Genomic DNA, 25,282 nt, shown 5'->3' on the forward strand with positions numbered 1-25,282 from the left:
CCAACACCACTGTTCAAAGGCATCAATTCCTTGGCACTCAGCTTTCTTCACAGTCCAACTCTCACATCCATACATGACTACTGGAAAAACCATAGCCTTGACTAGACGGACCTTTTGTGGCAAAGTAATGTCTCTGCTTTTGAGTGTGCTATCTAGGTTGGTCATAACTTTCCTTCCAAGGAGTAAGCGTCTTTTAATTTCATGGCTGCAGTCACCATCTGCAGTGATTTTGGAGCCCCCCGAAATAAAGTCTGCCACTGTTTCACTGTTTCCCCATCTATTTCCCATGAAGTGGTGGAACCAGATGCCATGATCTTCATCTTCTGAATGTTGAGCCTTAAGCCCACTTTTTCACTCTCCACTTTCACTTTCATCAAGAGACTTTTTAGTTCCTCTTCACTTTCTTCAATAAGGGTGGTGTCATCTGCATATCTGAGGTTATTAATATTTTTCCCGGCAATCTTGACTCCAGGTTGTGCTTCTTCCAGCCCAGTGTTTCTCATGATGTACTTGTCATAGAAGTTAAATAAGCAGGGTGACAATATACAGCCTTGACATACTCCTTTTCCTATTTGGAACCAGTCTGTTGTTCCATGTCCAGTTCTAACTATTGCTTCCTGACTTGCATATAAGTTTCTCAAGAGGCAGGTCAGGTGGTCTGGTATTCCCATCTCTTTCAGAATTTTCCACAGTTTATTGTGATCCACACAGTCAAAGGCTTTGGCATAGTCAATAAAGCAGAAATAGATGTTTTTCTGGAACTCTCTTGCTTTTTCAATGATCCAGCGGATGTTGGCAATTTGGTCTCTGGTTCCTCTGCCTTTTCTAAAACCAGCTTGAACATCTGGAAGTTCACGGTTCACGTATTGCTGAAGCCTGGCTTGGAGAATTTTGAGCATTACTTTACTAGCATGTGAGATGAGTGCAGTTGTGCAGTAGTTTGAGCATTCTTTGGCATTGCCTTTCTTTGGGATTGGAATGAAAACTGACCTTTTCCAGTCCTGTGGCCACTGCTGAATTTTCCAAATTTGCTGGCATATTGAGTGCAGCACTTTCACAGCATCATCTTTCAGGATTTGGAATATCTCAACTGGAATTCCATCACCTCCACTAGCTTTGTTCGTAGTGATGCTTTCTAAGGCCCACTTGACTTCACATTCCAGGATGTCTGGCTCTAGATCAGTGATCACACCATCGTGATTATCTGGGTCATGCAGATCTCTTTTGTACATTTCTTCTGTGTATTCTTGCCACCTCTTCTTAATATCTTCTGCTTCTGTTAGGTCCATTTCTGTCCTTTATTGAGCCTATCTTTGCATGAAATGTTCTCTTGGTATCTCTGATTTTCTTGAAGAGATCTCTAGTCTTTCCCATTCTGTTCTTTTCCTCTATTTCTTTGCATTGATTTCTCAGGAAGACTTTCTTATCTCTTCTAGCTATTCTTTGGAACTCTGCGTTCAGATGCTTATATCTTTCCTTTTTTCCTTTGCTTTTTGCTTCTCTTCTTTTCACAGCTATTTGGAAGCCCTCTTCAGACAGCCATTTTGCTTTTTTGCATTTCTTTTCCATGGGGATGGACTTGATCCCTGTCTCCTGTACAATGTCACGAACCTCCATCCATAGTTCTTCAGGCACTCTATCTATCAGATCTAGTCCCTTAAATCTATTTCTCACTTCCACTGTATACTCATAAGGGATTTGATTTAGGTCATACCTGAATGGTCTTGTGGTTTTCCCTACTTTCTTCAATTTAAGTCTGAATTTGGCAATAAGGAGTTCATGATCTGAGCCACAGTCAGCTCCTGGTCTTGTTTGTGTTGACTGTATAGAGCTTCTCCATCTTTGGCTGCAAAGAATATAATCAATCTGATTTTGCTGTTGACCATCTGGTGATGTCCATGTGTAGAGTCTTCTCTTGTGTTGTTGGAAGAGGGTGTTTGCTATGACCAGTGCATTTTCTTGGCAAAACTCTATTAGTCTTTGCCCTGCTTCATTCCATATTCCAAGGCCAAATTTGCCTGTTACTCCAGGTGTTTCTTGACTTCCTACTTTTGCATTCCAGTCCCCTATAATGAAAAGGACATCTTTTTTGGGTGTTAGTTCTAAAAGGTCTTGTAGGTCTTCATAGAACCGTTCAACTTCAGCTTCTTCAGCAATACTGGTTGGGGCATAGACTTGGATTACTGTGATATTGAATGATTTGTGTTGGAAACGAACAGAGATCATTCTGTCGTTTTTGAGATTGCATCCAAGTACCGCAATTTGGATTCTCTTGTTGACCATGATGGCTACTCCATTTCTTCTAAGGGATTCCAGTACACAAAACTGTACAGTAAAAATGAATACAACATTGTATTCGTATACAACATTGTATACTGCCTGCAGTAGTAGATATAATGGTCATCTGAGTTAAATTCACCAATTCCAGTCCATTTTAGTTCACTGATTCCTAGAATGTCGACGTTCACTCTTACCATCTCCTATTTGACCACTTCCGATTTGCCTTGATTCATGGACCTGACATTCCAGGTTCCTATGCAATATTGCTCTTTACAGCATCGGACCTTGGTTCTATCACCAGTCACATCCACAACTGGGTATGGTTTTTGCTTTGGCTCCATCCCTTCATTCTTTCTAGAGTTATTTCTCCACTGATCTCTAGTAGCAAATTGGGCACCTACCGACCTGGGGAGTTCCTCTTTCAGTATCCTATCATTTTGCCTTTTCATACTGTTCATGGGGTTCTCAAGGCAAGAATACTGAAGTGGTTTGCCATTCCCTTCTCCAGTGGACCACATTCTGTCAGCCCTGTCCACCATGCCCACCCTTCTTGGGTGGCCCCACAGGCATGGCTTAGTTTCATTGAGTTAGACAAGGCTGTGGTCCTGGTGTGATTAGATTGACTAGTTTTCTGTGAGTATGGTTTCAGTGTGTCTGCCCTCTGATGCCCTCTTGCAACACCTACCATCTAACTTGGCTTTCTCTTACCTTGGACGTGGGGTATCTCTTCATGGCTGCTCTAGCAAAGTGCAGCTGCTGCTCCTAACCAATATTAATATACATTATTAGTAAATAATGTTCATATCCATTTAAATTTCTTCGGGTTTTACCTTTTGTAATTTTTCTTTCCCAGGATCCCATCCAGGATTCCTAATCCCTCACGTGTTCTTAAACTCTTATAGGTTGTGATAATTTCTCAGACTTTCTTGTTATTGTTTTGTTTTTAAAATTTTTATTGGAGTATAGTTGCTTTACAATGTTGTATTCATTTTTATTGTACAGTTTTATGTACTGGTCAGGTATTTTGCAGAATGTGACTTTGAATTTGTCTGATATTTTTCTCCTGATTAGACTGTGGTTACTGGCTTTTGGAAAGAATAACATAAAGTGCCATTCTCAGTATGTGATATCAAGGGTGAGTGTTATCAATCAACAGGACTTGTCATGGATGATGATAAACTTGATCACCTGGCTAAGGTAGTGTTTCTTAGATTTCTCCATTGTAGATTATTCATTCCCCCACCCACCCTTTCCATAAAGTACTCTTAGGAAGGAAGTTACCATGTACAGTCCAAGCTTAAGTAGTGGTGAGTTGTGATTAACCTTTTTGAGGGTGGAGTATCTATATAAATTATTGGAAGTTCTTCTGTATGTGAAATTTATTTTATTTTCTATCATTTACTTTTATCAATGTGTACTTGTGAATATTTCTCTTATACTTTTGATTGTATTTTCTTGTTAAAATTGTTATATTCAGTTGGCTTTTATGTCCCTTTAACATACCTCCACTGTTGTTGTTGTTCAGTTGCTAAGTTGTAGCTCACTCTTTGCAACCCCATGGACTGCAGAATGCCAGGCTTACCTGTCTATCACCAACTCCTGGAGCTGACTTAAACTCATGTCCATCAAGTTGGTGATGCCACCCAACCATCTCATCCTCTGTCTTCCCCCTCTCCTCTTGCCTTCAGTCTTTCCCAGCATCTGGGTCTTTTCCAATGAATCAGTTCTTCACATCAGGTGGCCAAAGTATTGGAGCTTTAGCTTCAGCATCAGTCCTTCCAATGAATATTCAGGACTGATTTCCTTTAGGGTTGACTGGTTTGATCTCCTTGCAGTCTAAGGGACTCTCAAGAGTCTTCTCCGACACCACAATTCAAAAGCATCCATTTTTCAGTGCTCAGCTTTCTTTATGGTCCAACTCTCACATCCATACATGAGTACTGGAAAAACCCCATAACTTTGACTAGACAGACCTTTGTCAGCAAAGTGATGTCTCTGACTTTTAATATGCTGTCTAGGTTGGTGGTCATAGCTTTTCTTCCAAGGAGGAAGCATCTTTTAATTTCATGGCTGCAGTCACCATATGCAGTGATTCTGAAGCCCAAGAAAATAAAGTCTGTCACTGTTTCCATTGTTTCCCCATCTATTTGCTGTGAAGTGATGGGACTGGATGCCATGATCTTAGTTTTCTGAATGTTGAGCTTTAAGCCAACTTTTTCACTCTCCTCTTTCACCTTCATCAAGAGGCTCTTTAATTCCTCTTTGCTTTCTGATATAAGGGTGGTGTCATCTGCATATCTGAGGTTATTGATATTTCTCCTGGCAATCTTGATTCTAGCTTGTGCTTCATCCAGCCTGGCATTTTGCATGATGTACTCTGCATATAAGTTAAATAAGCAAGGTGACAATATACAGCCTTGATGTATTCCTTTCCCAATTTGGAATCAGTCTGTTGTTCCATGTCTGGTTCTAACTCTTGCTTCTTGACCTGCATACAGATTTCTCAGGAGGCAGGTAAGGTGTTTTGGTATTCCCATCTCTTTCAGAATTTTCCACAGTTTATTGTGATCCACACATTCAAAGGCTTTGGCACAGTCAATAAAGCAGAAGGAGATGTTTTGCTGGAACTCTCTTGCTTTTTTGATGATCCAGTAGATGTTGGCAATTTGATCTCTGGTTCCTATGCCTTTTCTAAAACCAGCTTGAACATCTGGAAGTTCACAGTTCACGTATTGCTGAAGAATGGCTTAGAGAATTTTGAGCATTACTTTTCTAGTGTGTGAGATGAGTGCAATTGTGCGGTGGTTTGAGCATTCTTTGGCATTGGTTTTCTTTGGGATTGGAATGAAAACAGACCTTTCCCAGTCCTGTGACCACTGCTGAGTTTTCCAAATTTACTGGCATATTGAGTGCCGCACTTCCACAGCATCATCTAATAGGACTTGAAATAGCTCAGCTGGAGTTGCATCACTTCCACTGGCTTTGTTCGTAGCGATGCTTCCTAAGGCCCACTAGACTTCAGACTGCAGAATGTCTTAACTTTTAGGTTGTGCATTTTTTTCACTGGAGAGAAACAAGCTTGTTTGTTGTTGAATTTCCTCCTAGAGTGCTTACATTTCAGCTTGCTGTTGTTGTTAACTCAGTTACTATTTGTCCATTTAATTCTCTCATCTGAAATTTTGTTGACATCCTCTTCTCTCATTTTTTTTTCTGTTCTTTTTATCCTATGTTTTTGTCTTTTCAATTCTTTCATTGTTATTATAGTAGAATTTCCAGACGAATCAAATATAAGTTCCTGTTTAGCCATGTTTTAATTGAAAGTCTTATTGCAGTGGTACACATGTTTTATATTTTACTAAGTATTGTGAAATTGCTTTCCAAATGCTGCACTGATATATGTTTCTTTTGGGTTGATCTCAGCCTATCCATAGTGATGATACTTTTTAGAAATGGCAGAGGGCACTCCTCTGGGCTACTTGTGGCAAGCCTCACAGACATTTCCCCAACTGAAGCCAATCATGAGACTGTACCAGGGCTTGTGATTCTTATGATCACAAGACATACCTTAGCAACCATTGTAAGAGAACTTTGAAAAAGCAAGGTTTATTACTCATATGTCCTGGAGGGTACAAGCCATGCCCTGGACCAGTTAGCAAGGTCCTGGGGGTAGGGAGAGAGAGAATGAATGTGTGGGTCTGGGAGTCTCTCTGCTTTTATTGGGAATGATGAGGTGGTACATGGAGCTTTGAGGGTTCACTCCTTATTGGTGAAATTAAAACAGAAGAGCAGGAATTAAAGCACAGGAAGGGAAAAGCAAGCAGTGGGTCAAAGAGTCAGTTATCTAGGTCCACCAGAACTTTCCAGAAAGGGGTACATCTGGATGGGGCAGCCTGGCTCTTTATCTAGTGGTGTAGATGGCAGTGTGCTTTTTTCTGACATGGATGTCTTTGAAATGGATGCCTCAGCAATCAAAGATTTAATGTTAGGCATTAACATTACAATAAAAAAGCTAACTGTAGGGTACCTGCACCACAGGGTTCCAACTAATAGTTGAAACTTCCCCAAACCCACTTAATAAGTCATCTGTCCTTTCCCAGGGAAACTGCCTCTATTTCTGTTGTGTTCACTTACCCATTCAACAGGTTACTGCTTCACTACTACACGAATGACCTAGAATAATACCCTAAAGAAAAGAGTCTCCTGAGGCCACCTGTATGTGGGTTAAGAAGCAACAGTTAGATCCACACACAGAACAACAGACTGCTTCAGAATTGGGAGAGGAGTATGTAAAGGCTGTATACTGTCACCCTGCTTATTTAAGTATGTGCAGAGTGCATCATGCCATACTGGATGAATCACAAGCTAGAATCAAGATTGCTGGGAGAAATAACAACTTCAGATATGCAGATGATACCACCCTAATGGCAGAAAGCAAAGAGGAACTAAAGAGCCTCTTGATGAGAGTGAAAGGAGAGTGAAGAAGCTGATCTGGAACTCAACATTCAAAAAACTCAGATCATGGCATCTGGTCCCATCACAAATAGAATGGGAAAAAGTGTAAACAGTGGCAGATTTTCTTTTCTTGGACTCTAAAATCACTGTGGACAAGGACTACAGCCACGAAATTAAAGAACACTTGATCCTTGAAAAGAAAGCTATGATGAAACTAAACAGCATATTAAAAAGCAGAGACATCAGTTTGCCAACAGAAGTCCATATAGTCAAAGCTATGGTTTTTCCAGTAGTCACATACTGATGTGAGAGTTGGACCATAAATAAGGCTGAGTGCCGAAGAATGGATGCTTTTGAATTGTGGTGTTGGAGAAGTCGCTTGAGAGTCCCTTTGCAAGGAAATCAAACCAGTCAATCCTAAAGGAAGTTGACCCTGAATAGTCATTGGAAAGACTGATGCTGAAGCTGAACCTGCAATACTTGGGCCACCTGATGAGAAGAGCTGACTCATTGGAAAAGACCCTGATGCTGGGAAAGATTGAGGACAGGAAGAAAAGTGGGTGGTGAAGGATGAGATGGTTGGATGGTATCATCGACTTGATGGACATGAATCTGAGCAAACTCCTGGAGATAGTGAAGGGCAAGGAAGCTTTGCATGCTGCAGTCCATGTGGTCTCAAAGAGTCCAACATGACTGAGCGACTGAACAACAACAAAGATAAGAATACTCAAAAATCAACTGATGACATATTTGGAATTCTAAAACTTGCAGTTTAGGCCATCATTTTTTAACTCTCTGCTTGGACATCAGCCCTGGGCAGTTTTCCTTGATTACGCCCAGGCCTACCAGTGCAATGGTGGTTCAAGGGAGACAATGACCAAATCTATTATTCTGCACTGCATGATTTTAACTATGTGTGTATCTTGCCTGCCAGGCTTTTAACCCTCCAGCACAGAGATTAGGTCTTTTTGGCCTTTATGTCTCAAATCTAACATGTCAAAAATTGTTCTAGAAAATTTCTCATAAATTAACTCTAAATATGATTTCAAAAGGGCTTTGAGAGATAATAGAGCATGAATCAAACAAAATTAAACTATATTTTGAACTTAATACCCAGGTACAGATATGACATTTAATTACATATTTGCTTTCATTTAAGTTAGTACAGTTGCAATGTGCAAAAAAAAAAAAAAAAAAAAAAACCCACAAAAACTGAAAATATGCTTAGCTAGAACAAATATTACTCAAGATAGAAAAGTCTATACAGAAATACTGTGCCAATCATTTATTTTATAGACTATCTTATCAAAAATGTATGTGTACACACACACACACACCCAGCAGTGAGCTAAATTTGACAGTGGGTTAAAATTTCATTCCTCTATAGTAATTTGAGCAGAAGAGTTAACCTATGACATGGTTACAAGGTTATACACACATATCAAGAGGGGCAGTTTTCTTTGGGAAATGTTAAAAATTTCTGGTTCAATACTTTTTAAATCCAATTCAATGAGTTTCATCAAAATATCTAATATTGGCCTCACTCACAAGCAGTTAGTGAAAAGTGTCAAGAAAACACATAAAAGAAATGGGGAACTAACTTAAGGTTGTCTTATTCATCATATACTTATTTATTGTCCGTTTCTCCCACTTAATTCACTGCTATTATTCCAACATCTACAAGAAAGCCTAGTAACAAATATACATAAATACACAAACAACTGCTTTTAACAAGATATTATTAAATATGAGGAAGATATAAATTGATCCATAATGGAAATTATTTACTCAAAAAGAAATATCTTGAATAGATGCTATGATCAGATAAAGCTAAAATTCCACTACTGTATTGAAGCTAGGTTTCAAGTGACACTTGACAACTGAAAAAATGGTTGAAAAGGGATTAAAACTCTTTGAAATTTGGGCATGCCAAGCCCAAATCATTGACCTTTCAATTACAGATCCAACAAATATCTAGACACTGAATAGGAAAATTGTGTATGAAGACCTTGGTTCTAGCCACAAGTAGGTCATTCTAAGATTTTGGCCAAGGAGACATAGTTTCCTTAATTATAAAATGGATAAGAATACCTGCCCTTGCCTTCTTTACAAACTGTTGTAAGAATAAAGTACCTTTGACATTTATATATTCTTATTCTCTAGTCATCTACTACAAGCAAAATGTCCTTATTACAATCAACACTGAAAATCAGAATGTCACTGTGGCAGGCATGGAGGTGAGCCCCTTGAATTGCTCTTGGAAGAACTTGCTGATCAAAAGTTATTTGTTGGCCTCTAGTGATAGCACCTTCTGGGTCTCCCAGAGCATGTGAAGGTCATGTTTTCCTGGGTAGCCTCTGGCCATGACTTAGCATGGTGTTGACTAAGACATGGCCATTTCTGCACAACACAGGCTCTGTCCTCTGTGGGCAGTCTTTGCTCTGATCTTGCCAATGAGCTGACCAAGCCCCTCCCAGAGCTGCATTTCAATCTGATGCCTTTTCTTGCCATTCCTCTCTTCTTCCCTTATCCTCTCACAGGTATCAGACCTCCATCATAGCCTGAAGTCTCTCCTACCTACTCCTGTTCCTCCTCCTTTCAATCTCTCTTAGTCATTATCTCCAACAAATGTTTGCACATCTAACTTCTATCTTGGCATCTGAGTTCTGGAAGACTCAACTAGCATGGTCCCCTAATCCCACTTCTTTGAAGCAACTTCTGTCACTACTAAGAAAGCTATTTCTTTCCAGAAATTTTCATATGTATAAGCCATTGTGAGCATTTTAAGATGGTTCTTCTTTTTTCTTTTAGCTTCATCACATACATTTATGAATAAGAAATAATAAAGGATTTTTAAAAACATAAGCCTATACAATAGCAATCACCACTTGATGTTCTTGGACTTTAATAATAACGCTTGAGGAGACTCCAAAACATTTTTTGAGAACACAGCATGGAATGGCATGGCCCCAGTAAGGAGTGAATCAGTTATCTGGAATCTTTCAATAGCTTTTCAGGGTGAGGGTAAGATTCTTTCTGCCCCCAAGCCTGTGTCCTCTCTGCAGAGTCTGTTTCCATGCTCCCCAGGAAATGTCACTTGCATTGTTTCCTTTGATATCTCTTACCTTCTCATTCTTTCTGGCTTTACTTCTGCTTTAAAACTAAACTACAGTTACATAAATATTCCATGTATTTCACATGTAGGTTTTGAAAACTTTTGAAGTTCATGGTGTTCTATTAATTTCAATCAGCACTCTTTCTTTTTTTTTAATAAACTTTACGCCACTACAAGAGTTTATTTATATATTTTAACATGAATAAATCTGCATTTTCAAAGTGTTCCTGTCTCTTTTAAAATTTTCAACCTGATTATAAAATTGCCTAGGGCAGAGAGTGTACCTGGGGAGATATGTTTGGATGAAACTAGGCAAAACGATAATAAAAATCTGGGATCTCTTATATTGAGTAACATCAATGATGTCTTTGAGCCTATTTCTTCATCTGTGTTATGAAACAGGAATGAAATGTAATCCTTTTAGTATTGAGAGGGGAACTATATCATGCTATGTACAAAGTTCCTGTAAGACACTGGCACTAATTTGAGAACAGTTCTTTCCCTTTGAATGGAAGTCCACAATCCAAATTATAAAAATTCTACTTTCCTTCAGCCTTTCCCTTACTCCCTTACTGTGAATTTGTTAATTCCATTGGGCTTAAAGCTACTCTAAACAGAGTAGACTGGTAATGGTACTGTGGTCATTTCATACCTGTATGCATCAGTCACTCAGCTGTGTCTGACTCTTCGTGACCCCACAGACTTGCTCTGTCCATGGAATTCTCCAGGCAAGAATACTGGAGTGGGTTGCCAATTTCCTCCTCCAGGGGATCTTCCTGACCCAAGGATCGAACCCATGTGTCCTGTGTCTCCTGCACTGCAGGAGGATTCTTTACCTGTTGAGCTGTGCGGAAAGCCATTTCACACCATACTAAAAACATTTCTGATTTCTGTCCTTCAAGTGGTATTCACAAGTGATCTGTTTTTTCATACCACATCCTTCCCTATAATTTCTAGAATTACAAATAAAGGAGAGCTAACATTCACCTACATCTTTAACATAAGGAGTCATAAAGACATTCTGAATTCACAAGTCCAAACAGTTTTGAAATCAAGAGGACAGCACCAGGTACTAGAAGGATCATAGATTTGGGGACTCTCACCCAGACTTGTCAAGTGCCAGTTGCAAACCCTGAAGCGATAGCTTCTTCTAACCTTGGTTGCTTATCTGTAACATGAGCATAATGACCATGTTTGTAGTTCTTTTCTTTGGAAGATATTTTTTAAAAACCAGTTTTTTTTTTTTTATTTTTTGCATCCATCTTATACATGTTTATTCTGTGATGTGAGCTTTCAAAACCATGTTGATTTTCCAGTTTCCATGATAGAATGTTTTTTTTTTTTTTTCTACAAAATGAAAGAAGAAATCCCTTGAAGTCACAGAAAATAATCTTTTTTGAAACAAAGGAAAAAATAACAGAAGCACTGGATCCACTGATCTGAAGATGAAACAATGAGCAGGCTACCTAGGTGAGAAGTGTCTGTTGACAGGGAGGGCCTGAGTTAGGTAACACTGCTCCCTGTGGGTCCCAGTTTTATCTTTCCCGTCAATAAGTATAATAGGAAAATACTTGTAGTGTTCAATGATGGCTTCCACCGAGTCAAACTTCTGAAACACAGAAGAGAAAGTTAGTGAAAATTTAGGACCTTTGTGTGTGTAGGTTAAAGTACAGCCTAAGATGCTTCATTTTACTTAGGAAAGAGGGTAACTCATTTGACTTTTTTTTTTTTTTTTTAGATTGTAAAGGTATATCAGGAAGTGATTTAAAAAAATTATTGGAGTATAGTTGACTTAGAATATAGTTGATTGGAGTATAGGAGATAAAGATCTTAATGCTGGGAAAGATTGAAAGCAAAAGCAGATTGGGGCAACAGAGGGTACAGTGGTTAGATAGCATCTCTGACTCAATGGACGTGAATCTGAGCAAACTCCAGGAGATAGGGGAGGACAGAGGAGACTGGCATGCTATAGTCCATGGGGTTGCAGAGTTGGACATGACTGAGCGACTGAATAATAACAATGATAGCAACAAACAGTTGATTTACAATGCTGTATAAGCCTCAGGTATACATCAAAGTGAATTGGTTATACATACACGTATATCCATTCTTTTAGATTCTTTCCCCATATAGGTCATTATGGAGGATTGAGTAGAGTTCCCTGTGCTCTGCAGTGCATCCTCACTAGTTATGTATTTTATATGTAGTAGTGTGTATGTGTTAACTCCAGTCTTCCAGTTCATCCCTCCCCTCTCACATTTTCCCCCTGGAGAAAGTGGATTTTTTTTTTTAAAGGATGTGGCAAAGAAGCTCTTGAATGATAAATGGTAAGATTAAGGTAAGGAGGGTGACCAGAAGTGAACCCTCCACAGTTCTCGAAGCTTCCCACCCATGGACTGTTCACCAGAATCAGGTCACACTGGTCAGTTTCCACTCTGTCGTTGTGTTCCTATGATAAGCAGTTCAAATGGGTTAATTACACTGCAGTCAGCCATGAAGACTCCCTGGTGCCTCCCTTACCTGTCCCCCAACTGTGACAAATTAAAATGTGGATGATCACGTCTTGACTCCACTTTTTAAATTGATGGGAACATCTGCAGTGAAGCCTCTCTCCTGTACACCCCTCTTGTTCTGATGCATTCTAGACTAATCAGGAAGAATACTGATGACCACAGGGCTTGGCCTGGTAGTTCTTGGCCAATTTAGTGTTCTTACCTGGATTTCTTATGCAATAAACAGGTAATAGCAGAATGTTACACTTTTATGTTTCTAGAGATGTACAGATAAAGTGATGGGGTGACTTAATGGAAGGGAAGGTGGTTTCAAATATAGAGGAATCAGGAAGTGCTTTGTGGAAGATACAGACTTGAGATGGGCTATACAGTGTGGGTGAGTTAAGTGGACAAGGTGGATTTAAAGATACTGAGAGCAGAGGAAGACCTGTGTGCAAAGACAGGTGTTGAGCACATGTGAACACAGACAGGAATTCCTGCCTTCTGTAACTTTTTGTGAAGTGAGCAGGGCAGGAATGGACCTTCCCTGAAGAGCCAAGGAAACTAGCTCAGAGTGGGAAGCAACTTCCTCAGAGGTCACACAGCTGGGGGCAGGACCAGGAATGCAAACTGGTTTTTCTGGATGTGTATGAGTTTCTTCCTTGATGCAACTTTACCTATGGCCTGTGAACCCAGTGTTCCAACAGAGCTGAGTCCAGATGGTGCAGCGTGAAGGAGGGACCTGTGTTGGGGACGACTTTGATTCTCTTGGGCTTCCCTGGTGGCTCAGACGGTAAAGGATCTGCCTGCAATGTGGGAGACCCAGTTTTGATCCCTGTGTTGGGAAGATCCTCTGAAAAAAGGAATGGCTAAGCGACTAACACTTTTGATTCTCTCTAATTTTGCACATCCTCCCTCTGCCCAGCACAGGAATGTTTGCAGGCCTGAGGGACATTCAAGAGGGAATGAGATTGTCAAGGTCTCTGTCCTCATGGAGACTCATGCATTGCATTCAGGTGGGGGCGGATGGAAAAAAAATTCCCTCTCCAAATAGATCTTTTCATGTAGGGATAAAGTGCTGTGGAAATAATCTCCAGACTTGAATTTTTGTCAACATTACAAAGCCATTACTTACATTCAAATTCTGTTGGAGATTGGTATAGATGTCTAGTATTTTGGTTCCATATTATAAGAATATCTTGGCATGAATACATTCTTATTTCTTATATGTATTTACAGAGATAATCTATTCCCCTATTTTGGCTCTTTTTCCTCTGGAATTAATCTTTAGAGGGAAAAATGCCTGCTTTGTAGTCTCACTCCTATTTTCTCTAGGATAGTCCCAATATAATGAATTCAATACTAATTATTTATAATCCACTCCATGGATGATATTTGCTATGAAATTGTAGTTTTAACAAGTAGAAGGAAGCAAGCTGGGCAGACGTAGTAAGTTATTCTGTCATCTCTTATTACTGACTTCCAGAGATAGGCCAACAACTGACATATTACTCTAAAGATAATTTTTAGAAAGATTATAATTAAGCTCTTAAAACTTTTATATTAAATTCCCTTTTTCAGGAGGACGGTAAATACCATCCTAATATTAGATATTAAAATTTGTTTAAACCTTTGGCAGTTGCCCTAAATACCAACCATAGGCAATGTTTCTCTGCCAGAAAGGTTAACCATTCTGTTTGGATCCACACATGGGAATAATAGAAGAGAAGAGAAAAAGAGGAAGAGAGAGAGAGATGCAAAGAGAGAACAAAGAGAAACAGACACGAAAAGTGAAAAAATCAACTCATTGATTAATTATCTCTGTTTCTTAGTCTTTAAACTTTATCAAGTAAACGTTTATCATAATTTTCAGCAATTTATTACAAGCGTTTGAGATCACTTCTTTTTACTAGACTCCACAGCAATGTCGACAGATGTGAGTTCTAAAACTTGGCAGCAAGTAGAGCTCTGAAGGTTATTAACAAGTAGGTAGCTCACTGGTGGGTCCAGGGCCAGTGTTCTATCAGCTGCTAAATATTTCAAATCTTAGCCCTGCTTAGGCACAGGCATTGATGGGTACAGACTAACAGAGTATTCCCCTGGATGGCAGAGACCCGTCTTCCTCTGCTCTCTGTCCCCAGAGTGAAGCATCAGATCTAGCATAACGTAGGCATAAAATAAGGCGTGGCCCAATACTGAACAAATGAGAGATGTGGGCTGAAAAGTGGGCTCCATGAGATATCCTGTGTCCTAGTTCCTGGAATCTGTGAATGTTTCTAAGCAAAAGAGTATTACTTAGCATGACAAAAGTTGGGACTATGTTAAGGATCTTGAGAGGAAGGTCTTTAACAAAAATTAATTATTTTTGGCTTTCCTAGGTCTGTATTGCTGCACACAGCCTTTCTCGAGTTGTGGTGAGTGGGACTGCTCTCTAGTTACCCTGTGCTGGCTTCTCTTTGCAGTGACTTCTTTTGTTGTGGAGTATGGGGTCTGGGGGTGTGGGCTTTAATAGTTGCAACTCTTGAGTTTGGTTTCCCCTTGGCATGTAGAATCTTCCCGGACCAGGGATTGAACCCATGTCCCCTGCATTGGCAGGAGGATGTTTAACCACTGGACCACCAGGGAAGTCCTGAGAGGAAGACCTCAAGAGAGGAGTTCAACCTAGGCTATCCCTAAAAGCGATCACACGTATTCCCATAAGATAGAAACAGAGGAAGAGTCACTTGGAGAAGATGAGGAGGCAATGTGACATCAGAGGCAGTGATCAGAGTGATGTGGCCACCAGCCAAGGAAGCCAAGGTATGCTGACAACCGCCAAAAGCTGGAAGAGGCAGAAAGGATCTTCCCCTAGAGCCTCCAGAAGAAGCATAACCTGCCAATACCTTGGTTGCAGAATTGTAGACTTTGGAGCTTCGAAAGAATACATATTTGTTGTTTTATGCTACCAATTTTGTGGACTTTTGTTACAGCAGCCACAGGAAGCTCCAGATGCTCCCTAAATCTAAATTCAGACATGAATTTCTGGTCACATGGCTAACAGAATTACCCAACTTTATAATATGCTGCAACTTGGACCTTCCTAGGCTCATTCTTTGCAGGCCTGTGTGGATTTGCTTACCTTCTGTGCTTGTGACAGGTGTCGACAAGCTGTGCCTTCCCAGGGGACCAGACCAGGCTGCTGCAACTGTTATGGCCGTTTGTGAGCTTTTCATTCAAACCCAGGGCACACAGATCCAGTGAAAGGACTTTAGGGAATCATTGAAGGCAGAAGTGGTACTTACTAACCACCTGCCTCCCTCTATGTGTCTAGAACCCTGTTTACATCATCTCATCTTACTCTCAAAATAGCTCCCATGTTAGAGGTGACCCTGCACTGTATGCACAGTCAAATTCTACAGTTTGCAAAACAGCCAGCAAGCCACAGGAAATCAAATTGATCCTTGAAAACCCTGTGCCTCATTACGGTTCTCCTGCAGAGTCAGCTAAGATGCTACTTTATTCAAGCACCAGATAAAATAGCTAGTAGCTGATTTTCATTGAGCAAAGCCTGGCTGCAGGAAATTCTTTCATCTTTTCTTAGCAATGGGAGATTCCTCCTCCTAAAGGCAAAGGGCTCAACAGAACGATGAAAAATGTGGTGGAACTGAGAGCAATCTAGGTCATCCCCCTCTACACCAGGGCATAGCTCATTCAGAAGAGAGGCAGGAAGAACCACCTGTAAATTGTGATTCTTCACCCAGCATCTGGCTCACACTAAGCTCCAGGTAGGTGTTAACTAATTTTCAACTGAAGTTCTAGGTTATTTTCAAATGGGTTGGGGATCATTTGCATTTGTTATGATGCTGTCTGAGGCTATGTGAGAAAGGCAATATTTTTGCAGATTATATTGAACCCCAGCTGTGTCTGTGCATCCTGGTTCCCAGGTGGTTCAGTGGTAAAGAATCTGCCTGCCAAATGCAGGAGATGTGGATTTGATCCCTGGGTGGGGAAGATCCCCAGAGAAGGAAATGGCAAAACACTCCAATATTCTTGCCTGGAAAATCCCATGGACAGAGGAGCCTAAAGGGCTACAGTCCATGGGGTTGAAAATAGTGGGACAGTGACTGTGCAATTTAGTACGAATGCACGCACATGTCTGTGGGCCAGTGACTTCACGCTTCTGGGCCTCAGTTTCCCTGTCGGTTAGATGGTGATATTGATAGCACCTACCTTAAGGGTTGCTATGAGGATCAAATCGATCAAGTTAATTAATAATTGTTAACTGCACAGTATAGTGTCTGTGCATAATAAATGATGTAAGTGTGAAATAGACATGAAAAGGAGACTCTTGCATGGGAGATGCATGAGAGGAGAAAATTCCATAATAAACCAAAAAGAGTCCTCTTAAGCATTTGCATTTTTTTTAGGTTATACAAATGAAAATTTATATAAATTGAGGGAAACATCTCAAAATATAAGATTCTAGGCCTAAAAGTACTATAAATATTGTAAAAATCTAGGAAAATGATATATTATGCTGATTTTATTTAATTATTTTTTACTGAAGTATAGTTGATTTACAATGTTTCAGGTGTACAGAAAAATGAGTCAGTTATACTGGCTTGGCCATAAATTTCATTTGGGTTTTTCCATAGATGGGATAGAAAAACCTGAACGAACTTTTTGGCCAACCCAACGCATTTGAATTCTTAAGGGGTCCTTGGTACCGATAATTAGAGCTGTTCATCTGAAAGCTGATGGTCTAATCCAAGGGTGGTCAGGATGACAACTGTTCACCTGCTGAGGCCGGCAGTGAACTGGCTGGCAACCTGATTCAACACTAGGGTGAAGTTATCGTAGGGTCATTGTTTCCTCTTTCACAGGCAGACCAAAGTATAGCTTGAAAAAAGCTGTAACCTCTTTACAGCTTGGTTTCCTCACTGGTAAAAGGGGTTCAATAACGCATCCTTTCCAGAGTGTTTTCAAAGGCGAGAGCAAATGAAAACAGCAGCTCAGAGAGAGCCCAGCACATTTCAGGGAACGTGATTTCCATTTCTTGTATTCTCTGAGGAAAAGGAATCCCAAGCACCTAAAGTCGGAGTCAGATAAGCCTTTTTTTTTTTTTTTGTAAATGAGAAATTCTGTGAGCTGGCAGAAGACACAGAAGAATAAAGGGAAATTGAGCTGGGAAATCCCATTAACCATAGGTATCTGGACCCAGAGGCTTCCCAGATGGTACAGTGGTGTAGAATCTTGTGTCTGCCTGCCAGTACAGGAGACACAAGAGACGTGGGTTCAATCCCTGGCTCAAGAAGATGCTCTGGAGTAGGAAATGAAAACTCACTCCAGTATTCCTGCCTGGGAAACTCCATGGACAGAGGAGCCTAGTGGGCTATACAGTCCCTAAGGTCACAAAGAGTCAGACTTGACTAAGCAGGCATGCACTGTCTGGACCTAAGGGGAACTATGTCCTAGTTATCACCATGACCCAGTCAGAATAATAACAAAATAATAGTGACTAACATTTACTGACATGTCACAGGTAGTGTTCTTAGTGTTTGACATTCATTAACTCACTAATCCTCATCACAAAAGGAAATCGTTGCAACTCCTCTTTGTAGTTCTGCTGTAACCCTTTGTTTTTGTTGTTCAGTCGCTAAGTCATGTCCGACTCTGGGACCCCATGGAATGCAGCATGCCAGTTTCCTCTGTCTTCCACTATCTCCAGGAGTTTGCTCAAATTCAAGTTCATTGAGTCAATGATGCCATCTAACCATCTCATCCTCTGCCACCCCCTTCTCCTTTTGCCTTCAGTCTTTCCCAGCATCAGGGTTTTTTGTTTTTTGTTTTTGCAGTGAATCAGCTGGTCAAAGTATTGGAGCTTCAGCTTTAGCCTCAGTCCTTCCAATGAATATTCAGGGTTGGTTTCCTTTAGGATTGACTGGTTTGATCTCCAGTAGTAGTAGTAGTAGTACTGAGTAGTAGTCTGAGAAACTCTCAAGAGTCTTCTCCAGCAGCACAGTTTAAAAGCATCAATTCTCTGGCACTCAGCCTTTATGATCCAGCTCTCACATCTGTACACGACTACTGGAAAAACCATAGCTTTGAGTGTACAGACTTTTGTCAGCAAAGTGATGTCCCTCTATTTATTATGCTGTCTAGATTTGTCATAACTTTCCTTCCAAGGAACAAGCATCTTTTAATGTCATGGCTGCAGTGACCGTCTGCAGGGATTTTGGAGCCTGAGAAAATAAAATCCGTTACTCTTGCCACTTTTTCCCCTTCTATTTGCCATGAAGTGATGGAGCCAAATACCATGATCTTAGTCTTTTCAATGTTGAGTTTCAAGCCAGCTTTTTCACTCTCCTCTTTTACCCTCATCAAGAGGCTCTTTAGTTCCTCTTCACTTTCTGCCATTAAAGTGGTGTCATCTGCAAATCTGAGGTTGTTGATATTTCTCCTGGCAATCTTGATTCCAGCTTGTGCTTCATCCAGCCCAGCGTTTCTCATGATGTACTTGCATATAAGTTAAACAACCAGGGTGACAATATAAAGCCTTGTCATACTCCTTTCCCAACTTTGAAGCAGTCAGTTGTTTCATATCTGGTTCTAAGTGTTGCTTCTTGACCTTCATACAGATTTCTCAGGAGACAGGTAAGGTGCTCTGGTATACCCATGAATTTTCCTCAGTTCATTGTGAGCTACACAGTCAAAAGCTTTCACGTAGTCAATGAAGCAGATGTTTTTCTGGAACTCCTTTGCTTTCTCCATGATCTATTGAATGTTGGCAGTGTAACCTTTTGATCCCTTTCTTACTTGGCAACATTTGGAAGATTTATTTATGTATTAATTTATTTATTCACTCATGTTCTCCTTTATGCCGAAACTTTCCCAGGCTGGAGCAGAGTCTGGTGAACTGACCCCACGGTGGCCTGGCCAGTGCTGACTACCCTCTCCAGCCACGTGTGATTCTCAGAAAAGGACTCTGGGTCAGGCACTGGGTTTAAGCTGGGATGTCCACACTCGTGCCTTCCTGAAGCATTTTGGCAGCCTTGGCAACAGTCGTTTTGGTATCTATTGAAGAACAATAGGTGTCTGTGTGACAGTTCTGGTTTCCTACTGTGCCAGTTTTCTTGGGCCTCCACAACAAAGTACCACCCACTAGGGTGGCAGGGAACTTAAATGATGGAAATTAATTTTCTCACAGACCTGGAGGTCAGAATTCCAAGATCAAGATGTTGGCAGGGTTGGTTCCTTCTAAGGCCTCTCTCCTTGGCTTGAAAATGTCCCCTTTCTCTCTGTGACCGCATACCTGTGTGTGTCTATATCCTAATCTCCTCTTCTCATGAGGACACCAGGCCCATGCGGTCAAAGGCCACTCTAAGGACCTCGCTTTATCTTAGTCACCTCTTTAAAGACCTCATCTCTAGGGGACTTCCTTGGTGGTCCAGTGGTTAAGAAACCTCCTTGCAATGCAGGGGGCGTGGGTTTGATCCCTGGTCAGGGGATAAGAATCAACTTAGCATGCATGCATACAGGATACTAAGATCCCACATGCCATGGGGCAGCTGTGCCCGATGACCACAACTCCTGAGTCTGCATGTGCTGGAGCCCATGTGCCCCAACTAGAGTCCATGTGCTGCAACGAAAGATCCCACAGGCCTCAACTAAGGCCTGATGCAGCCAAAATAAATAAAACAAAAACAAACAAAAAGACCCTGTCTGCAAATACAGTCAGATTCTGAGGTGCTGGGGGCTAGAATTTTCACATAGGAATTTGGGAGGGGGCTACAATTTAGGCCATAACATACACCGGCAGATAAACAGAGGGGGCACATGAGAATCACTGAATTACAGAAGTCCAGACTTGCAAAGAACATTTACATTTGAAGAACCTAAAGCCCAGAGAAACAGTGGAAATAGTAGCTGACTTTATTTTTTTGGGCTCCAAAATCACTGCAGATGGTGATTGCAGCCATGAAATTAAAAGACGCTTACTCCTTGGAAGGAAAGTTATGACCAACCTAGACAGCATATTAAAAAGTAGAGACATTACTTTGTCAACAAAGGTCCATCTAGTCAAAGCTATGGTTTTTCCAGTGGTCATGAATGGATGTGAGTTGGCCTGTGAAGAAAGCTGAATGCCGAAGAATTGATGCTTTTGAATTGTGGTTTTGGAGAAGACTCTTGAGAATCCCTTGGACTGCAAGAAGATGCAACCAGTCCATCCTAAAAGAGATCAGTCCTGAGTGTTCATTGGAAGGACTGATATTGAAGCTGAAACTCCAATACTTTGGCCACATGATGCAAAGAGCTGACTCATGGGAAAAGACCCTGATGCTGGGAAAGACTGAGGGCAGGAGGAGAAGGGGATGACAGAGGATGAGATGGTTAGATGGCATCACCGACTCAATGGACATGAGTTTGAGTGGACTCCGGGAGTTGGTGATAGACAGAGGCCTGGCATGCTGCGGTTCATGGGCTCACAAAGAGTCGGACAAGACTGAGCGACTGAACTGAACTGAAAGCCCAGAGAAGTGAAGTGACTGGCCTGAGTTCACACACATAGAAAATGGTGATAGAATTTGAACCCTATCTCGCCTTCTCTTTCCTCCCTCCCTCCCTCCTTCCTACTTTCCTTCTAGAAGAGTTGAAAGAACAACTTCTCTTTGCCCTCTCACCACCTGTGCATCTCTAGCCCTTGACTTAATTTTCTAAGCTTCAGTTTCCCTACATCTAATATAGGAACCACTGTTCTATCAAAGAGCTGTTGAGGGTTAAAATAAGATAATGCAGACAGACCAGGCCTAGCATAAACACAGCAGAAATCAATCTCCTTTCCCTTTTCTCTCTGATCTATTTATTCAGTTATTAATGAATGCTTTAATCGAGTCATTCTTGGACCAAGCTGCCTCTCAGCAGACGTGTACCGAGGTTGGTCACGCTCAGCATAGCACTGGATGCAGTGACTGAGCCCACGATCAATGTGGGGACACACACCTACCCATTCCTAATGCCAGTACTGCCGATGTCACCAGAAATGGCTGCAGTAAAATTCAGCGCTGGCGGGGGAAAGGAGTGTGGCATTAACATGGGTCTCAGGCAAGGCTTCCTGGCAGGCAGGATGGAGATGTGTGTTACAGAATGAGTTTTCTTCAACGGGCCAAGCAGGAGAGAGGGTGCATGGAAAGGTCAGGATTGGCTGCAGGTCCTGTGAGCTAAGACACGGACGAGGATGCTTGTGGAAGGGGCTGGAAGGATTAGATTACATTCTGTACCTCCAGGGTGGCTCTTCTCTGATCTGCAGTCATGGGGATTTGGGAGTGGCTCAGCCAGCATCTCCAAAGTGAAGTCGCTCAGTTGTGTCCAAATCTTTGCGACCCTATGGACTGCAGCCCACCAGGCTCCTCCATCCATGGGATTTTCCAGGCAAGAATACTGGAGTGGGTTGCCATTTCCTTCTCCAGGGATCGAACCTGGGTCTCCCACGTTGAAGGCAGATTCTTTCCAGCCTGATCCACTAGAGAATCCCTGTGAACTCCTTCAAAGCTCCCCTTATTGCTGTCCTTTGGTTGCAAAAGGGAAGCCATTGGGTTATACCCACCTCATCTCCTCTGAGCCCCGTCCCCAGGGCAAACTGCTGATTCCTCTCCAAGAAGCGGATTTTCACATTGTAGACTTTGTTCCCATAAAACACCACCAACACATAGGGCTCCGCCCTGGATTTTGCAGAGCAATCTCGGACCAAGAAGGTGCCATCCTGAAGCAAAAGGAAGAACAATGATCCTTCCAGCCCCTTCCACAATGATCTTCATAACCAGGATCCACCCTCCCAACAGGCACAGCAGTGAAGCCTGTGTGCCTGAGATCCCCAAGAAGCTTTAGTTTTTGGCAAGCCAGTTCTTTATTCAATTTAATTCAGTAGGTGTTTACTGAGGGTTACAATCCTAAAGGAAATCAACCCTGGATATTCATTGGAAGGACTGATGCTGAAGCTGAAGCCGCAATACTTTGGCCACCTGATGCAAACTGCTAACTCATTGGAAAAGACCCTGATGCTGGTAAAGATTGAGGACAGGAGGAGAAGGGGGTGACAGAGGATGAGAGGGTTGGATGGCATCATTGACTTGATGGACATGAGTTTGAGCAAACTCCAGGAGATAGTGAAGGACAAGAAAGCCTGGAGTGCTGCAGTCTGTGGTGTCACAAAGAGACACGGCTGAGTGACCGAACAGCAACATGTCTAGGGGTTCTTGTTATTTTGTGAAAAGTGCACTGTTCAGATCACAACACCCTCCTCTTCCAAATCTTCCAATATCCCCCGCTGTCCTCAGTGCCATGCCTACAACTATAAAATGATGTTCATGGACCAAGGTACCAGACTCTCCTGCAGTTTTATCTTGGTCACTCCTGCAGCCTCCAGCCCTGGGATGATGGTGCTGGTCAAGCTACCATTTCCCAGGGGCACCATCTTGCTTTCAGGTTCTTAGCATTTGCACAAGCCACCCCCTCTGACTTCCCTTTCCTCCCCCCTCTGGGGCTGCTTTCCACCATCTGCCAGGGTTCATGTGTTTCCTGTTCTGTTAATGTTCAGGGTATTATTCTAGAGACAGTAGGAACACTGCAGGCTTTGAGTAGGAGAGGATTTGAGCATTGACGTTGATCCTCCTCATGGGGAGTGGCTTCAGTCACTGATGTCGAAGTAAGTGGAAAGACTTTATGAAGGAGAAATAGAAAATAGAGCATGGGATGAGGTGACAGGAAGTGCAGGGCAAAGAAGAGGAGACAAAAAACGTTCCAAGTTGATGTCTCAGAGATGGAGTGAAACTCAGAAGCTTCAGTGTCACAGAAGCCAAGGGGGGACAGCAGAGGTTTCCAAAAGAAAGCCAACAATGTGAAATGGTCTGAAGGCTGTAACTAGACAAGCTATAAATATAATATCAAATAATCAGGCACACCCTGGGGAGTAGCTCAGGATGAAGATCTGGTCATAAAAGGCTAAGAAATGGAGCAATCTTCCTGAACAGGTACACATATAAGGCTTAGTTCTGTGGTTACATCATGTCAGTTATATGAGGAAAAATACTGAAAAATCTTTAACTGTAATTTCATTGATTCTTGGATATGTAGTTATAAATATGTAGAGTAGATCTAGTTAAGTATGTATAGTACTATGCATTCTTTATGTGATAGGTATTGTATATGATAATTTATATTTGTAATTATCTCCTCTATTGACTATATTTCATTTCTATATGTTTATATATATTATATACATGCATATATAATAATGATTATAATACTCTACAATAACACTATAAATATATTAAATTTATAAATAATACTATAAAACTATAGTGATGTCATGATGATGCTGGCAGCTAAGGTTTACTGAAAACTGCTCTCAAGATGCCAAGCACTTTATACACATTTTATTTGATCCTTATGTAAGGTTTGAGGAGGTATTTTATCCCCATTTTACAGGTAAGGGAATTAGGTTATAATTATCTAAGTGGATCCCCTGACACATCACAGCTAATCAGCGGAATACCAAAAAGCCAAGGCCACATTCTTGCTATAAATACACCAATCTCCAAGTGCATAAAGTGAATTTAAGGAATTTTCTGGAACCTGTTCTGCCAAAAATATTCAGCCATAATTAAAGCCTTAAGACTCAAGCACAGAACATTGCCAAAGATTAGAAAGTGAGAAGGCCAAGACATGTGGCTGGTTTGGGGGTTTATCATTTAACACTCTGCAATGAGTTTGTCACAGTGAATTTGGGCAACCCTGTAATTTGAATTAAATTATCTTACATAAATGGGAAACATGTTTTGACAAAACTGAGACAAACCAAATAGGAAAATATGAAGTCATTCAACTGAGATTCTGTTTTCTCAATGCTTTTTGGGAAACAGGCACACAGAAAGGGAGGGAAGGGAGCCTTGAAAGTGCCCAAATGTAGTGGGAAGGACATTATATGGCATGTACATTGCCCTTCTAGCACCATCCACACAAGGGGCTCCTGGAAATAGGTCTTCTAAGAGCTATTTTTCCCTTGAGAAAGAGACTCAGGGAGTGTCATAGTTGATTAGCCAAGAAGAGACAGGGTTGGAGCTGGCACAACCATGGCACCATTAGACGCAGCAGAGGTCAGCCGTGTGTGGGATTCCTCGGGGAGAGGGAAGGGAGAGTCCTTGAGGCAAGCACCGCCCAGCCACCTATGAGTCCTTTGTAGTCCCTTCTAGAAAATAAAGAGCTACAGTGGCTCCTCGAGGCTGCTGTGATCTTTTGAAAACAGCACTGATCTTTAATACAGGTTCTGGCACTTTCTCCACCTTGTAATTGAAACCTTAGCCTCAGTTTCCTTATCTAGAGAATGAGATAGTTTTGCTAATTCCTAATATGTTCAAGATACTTTGTTATCAGATGTATTAATTTCCTACTATTACTATAACAAATTTGAATGAACTCAATAACACACAAATTTATTCTCTTACAGTTCTGGGGATTGAAGTCTGATATGGGACTCACTGGATTTAAATCAAGGTGCCAGCAGGGCTGTGTTCCTTCTAGAGATTCTAGGGGGAGAATGTATTTTCTTGCCTTTTCCAGCTTCTAGAAGCTGCTACCAGTGCTTGCCTCATGGCTGTCTAGGGCTGACTCTGAGCCTCCTGTCTCCCGCTTACGAGGACCCTTGTGATTATTGTCAACCTTCCCTGATAATCCAGAATAATTTCCCTATCTAAAGATTCTGAACTTAATTCCATCTGCAATTTTTTTTTTTCCATATAAGGTGACAGAGACACAGATATTAGGGATTAGAAAGTGGATATATTGTGGTGGGAAGAGCATTATTCTGTTTACCCTAACAACTTATATATACTTAACTTAGTAATTTGATAGCAATATATTATATAATTATATATAATGTGTATTAATAATTTAATTATATCAATTCTGA

At 41.2% G+C, this 25,282-nt stretch overlaps 1 protein-coding gene across 3 annotated transcripts in view; it reads right to left on the reverse strand.

Annotated features, from left to right (window-relative positions):
• Window positions 1–25,282, reverse strand: part of CLNK (cytokine dependent hematopoietic cell linker) — a 220,744-nt gene that overhangs the window by 4,523 nt on the left and 190,939 nt on the right. Inside the window, exons 18-19 of one of the 3 annotated variants that reach the window (XM_019963100.2) lie at window positions 21,923–22,078; window positions 751–11,456 (exon numbers count right to left, since the gene is read on the reverse strand). In XM_019963100.2, the coding sequence (XP_019818659.2) occupies window positions 11,310–11,456; window positions 21,923–22,078 (303 nt within the window). In that variant the 3' untranslated portion in view covers window positions 751–11,309. Of the gene's footprint in view, window positions 1–750; window positions 11,457–18,762; window positions 20,548–21,922; window positions 22,079–25,282 lie in introns of those variants that run through there. The other 2 variants (XM_070791810.1, XM_070791811.1) reach the window with 2 other exon arrangements.

The sequence above is a fragment of the Bos indicus genome, chromosome 6 (genome assembly GCF_029378745.1).
Source record: "Bos indicus isolate NIAB-ARS_2022 breed Sahiwal x Tharparkar chromosome 6, NIAB-ARS_B.indTharparkar_mat_pri_1.0, whole genome shotgun sequence".
Classification (NCBI taxonomy): domain Eukaryota; kingdom Metazoa; phylum Chordata; class Mammalia; order Artiodactyla; family Bovidae; genus Bos; species Bos indicus.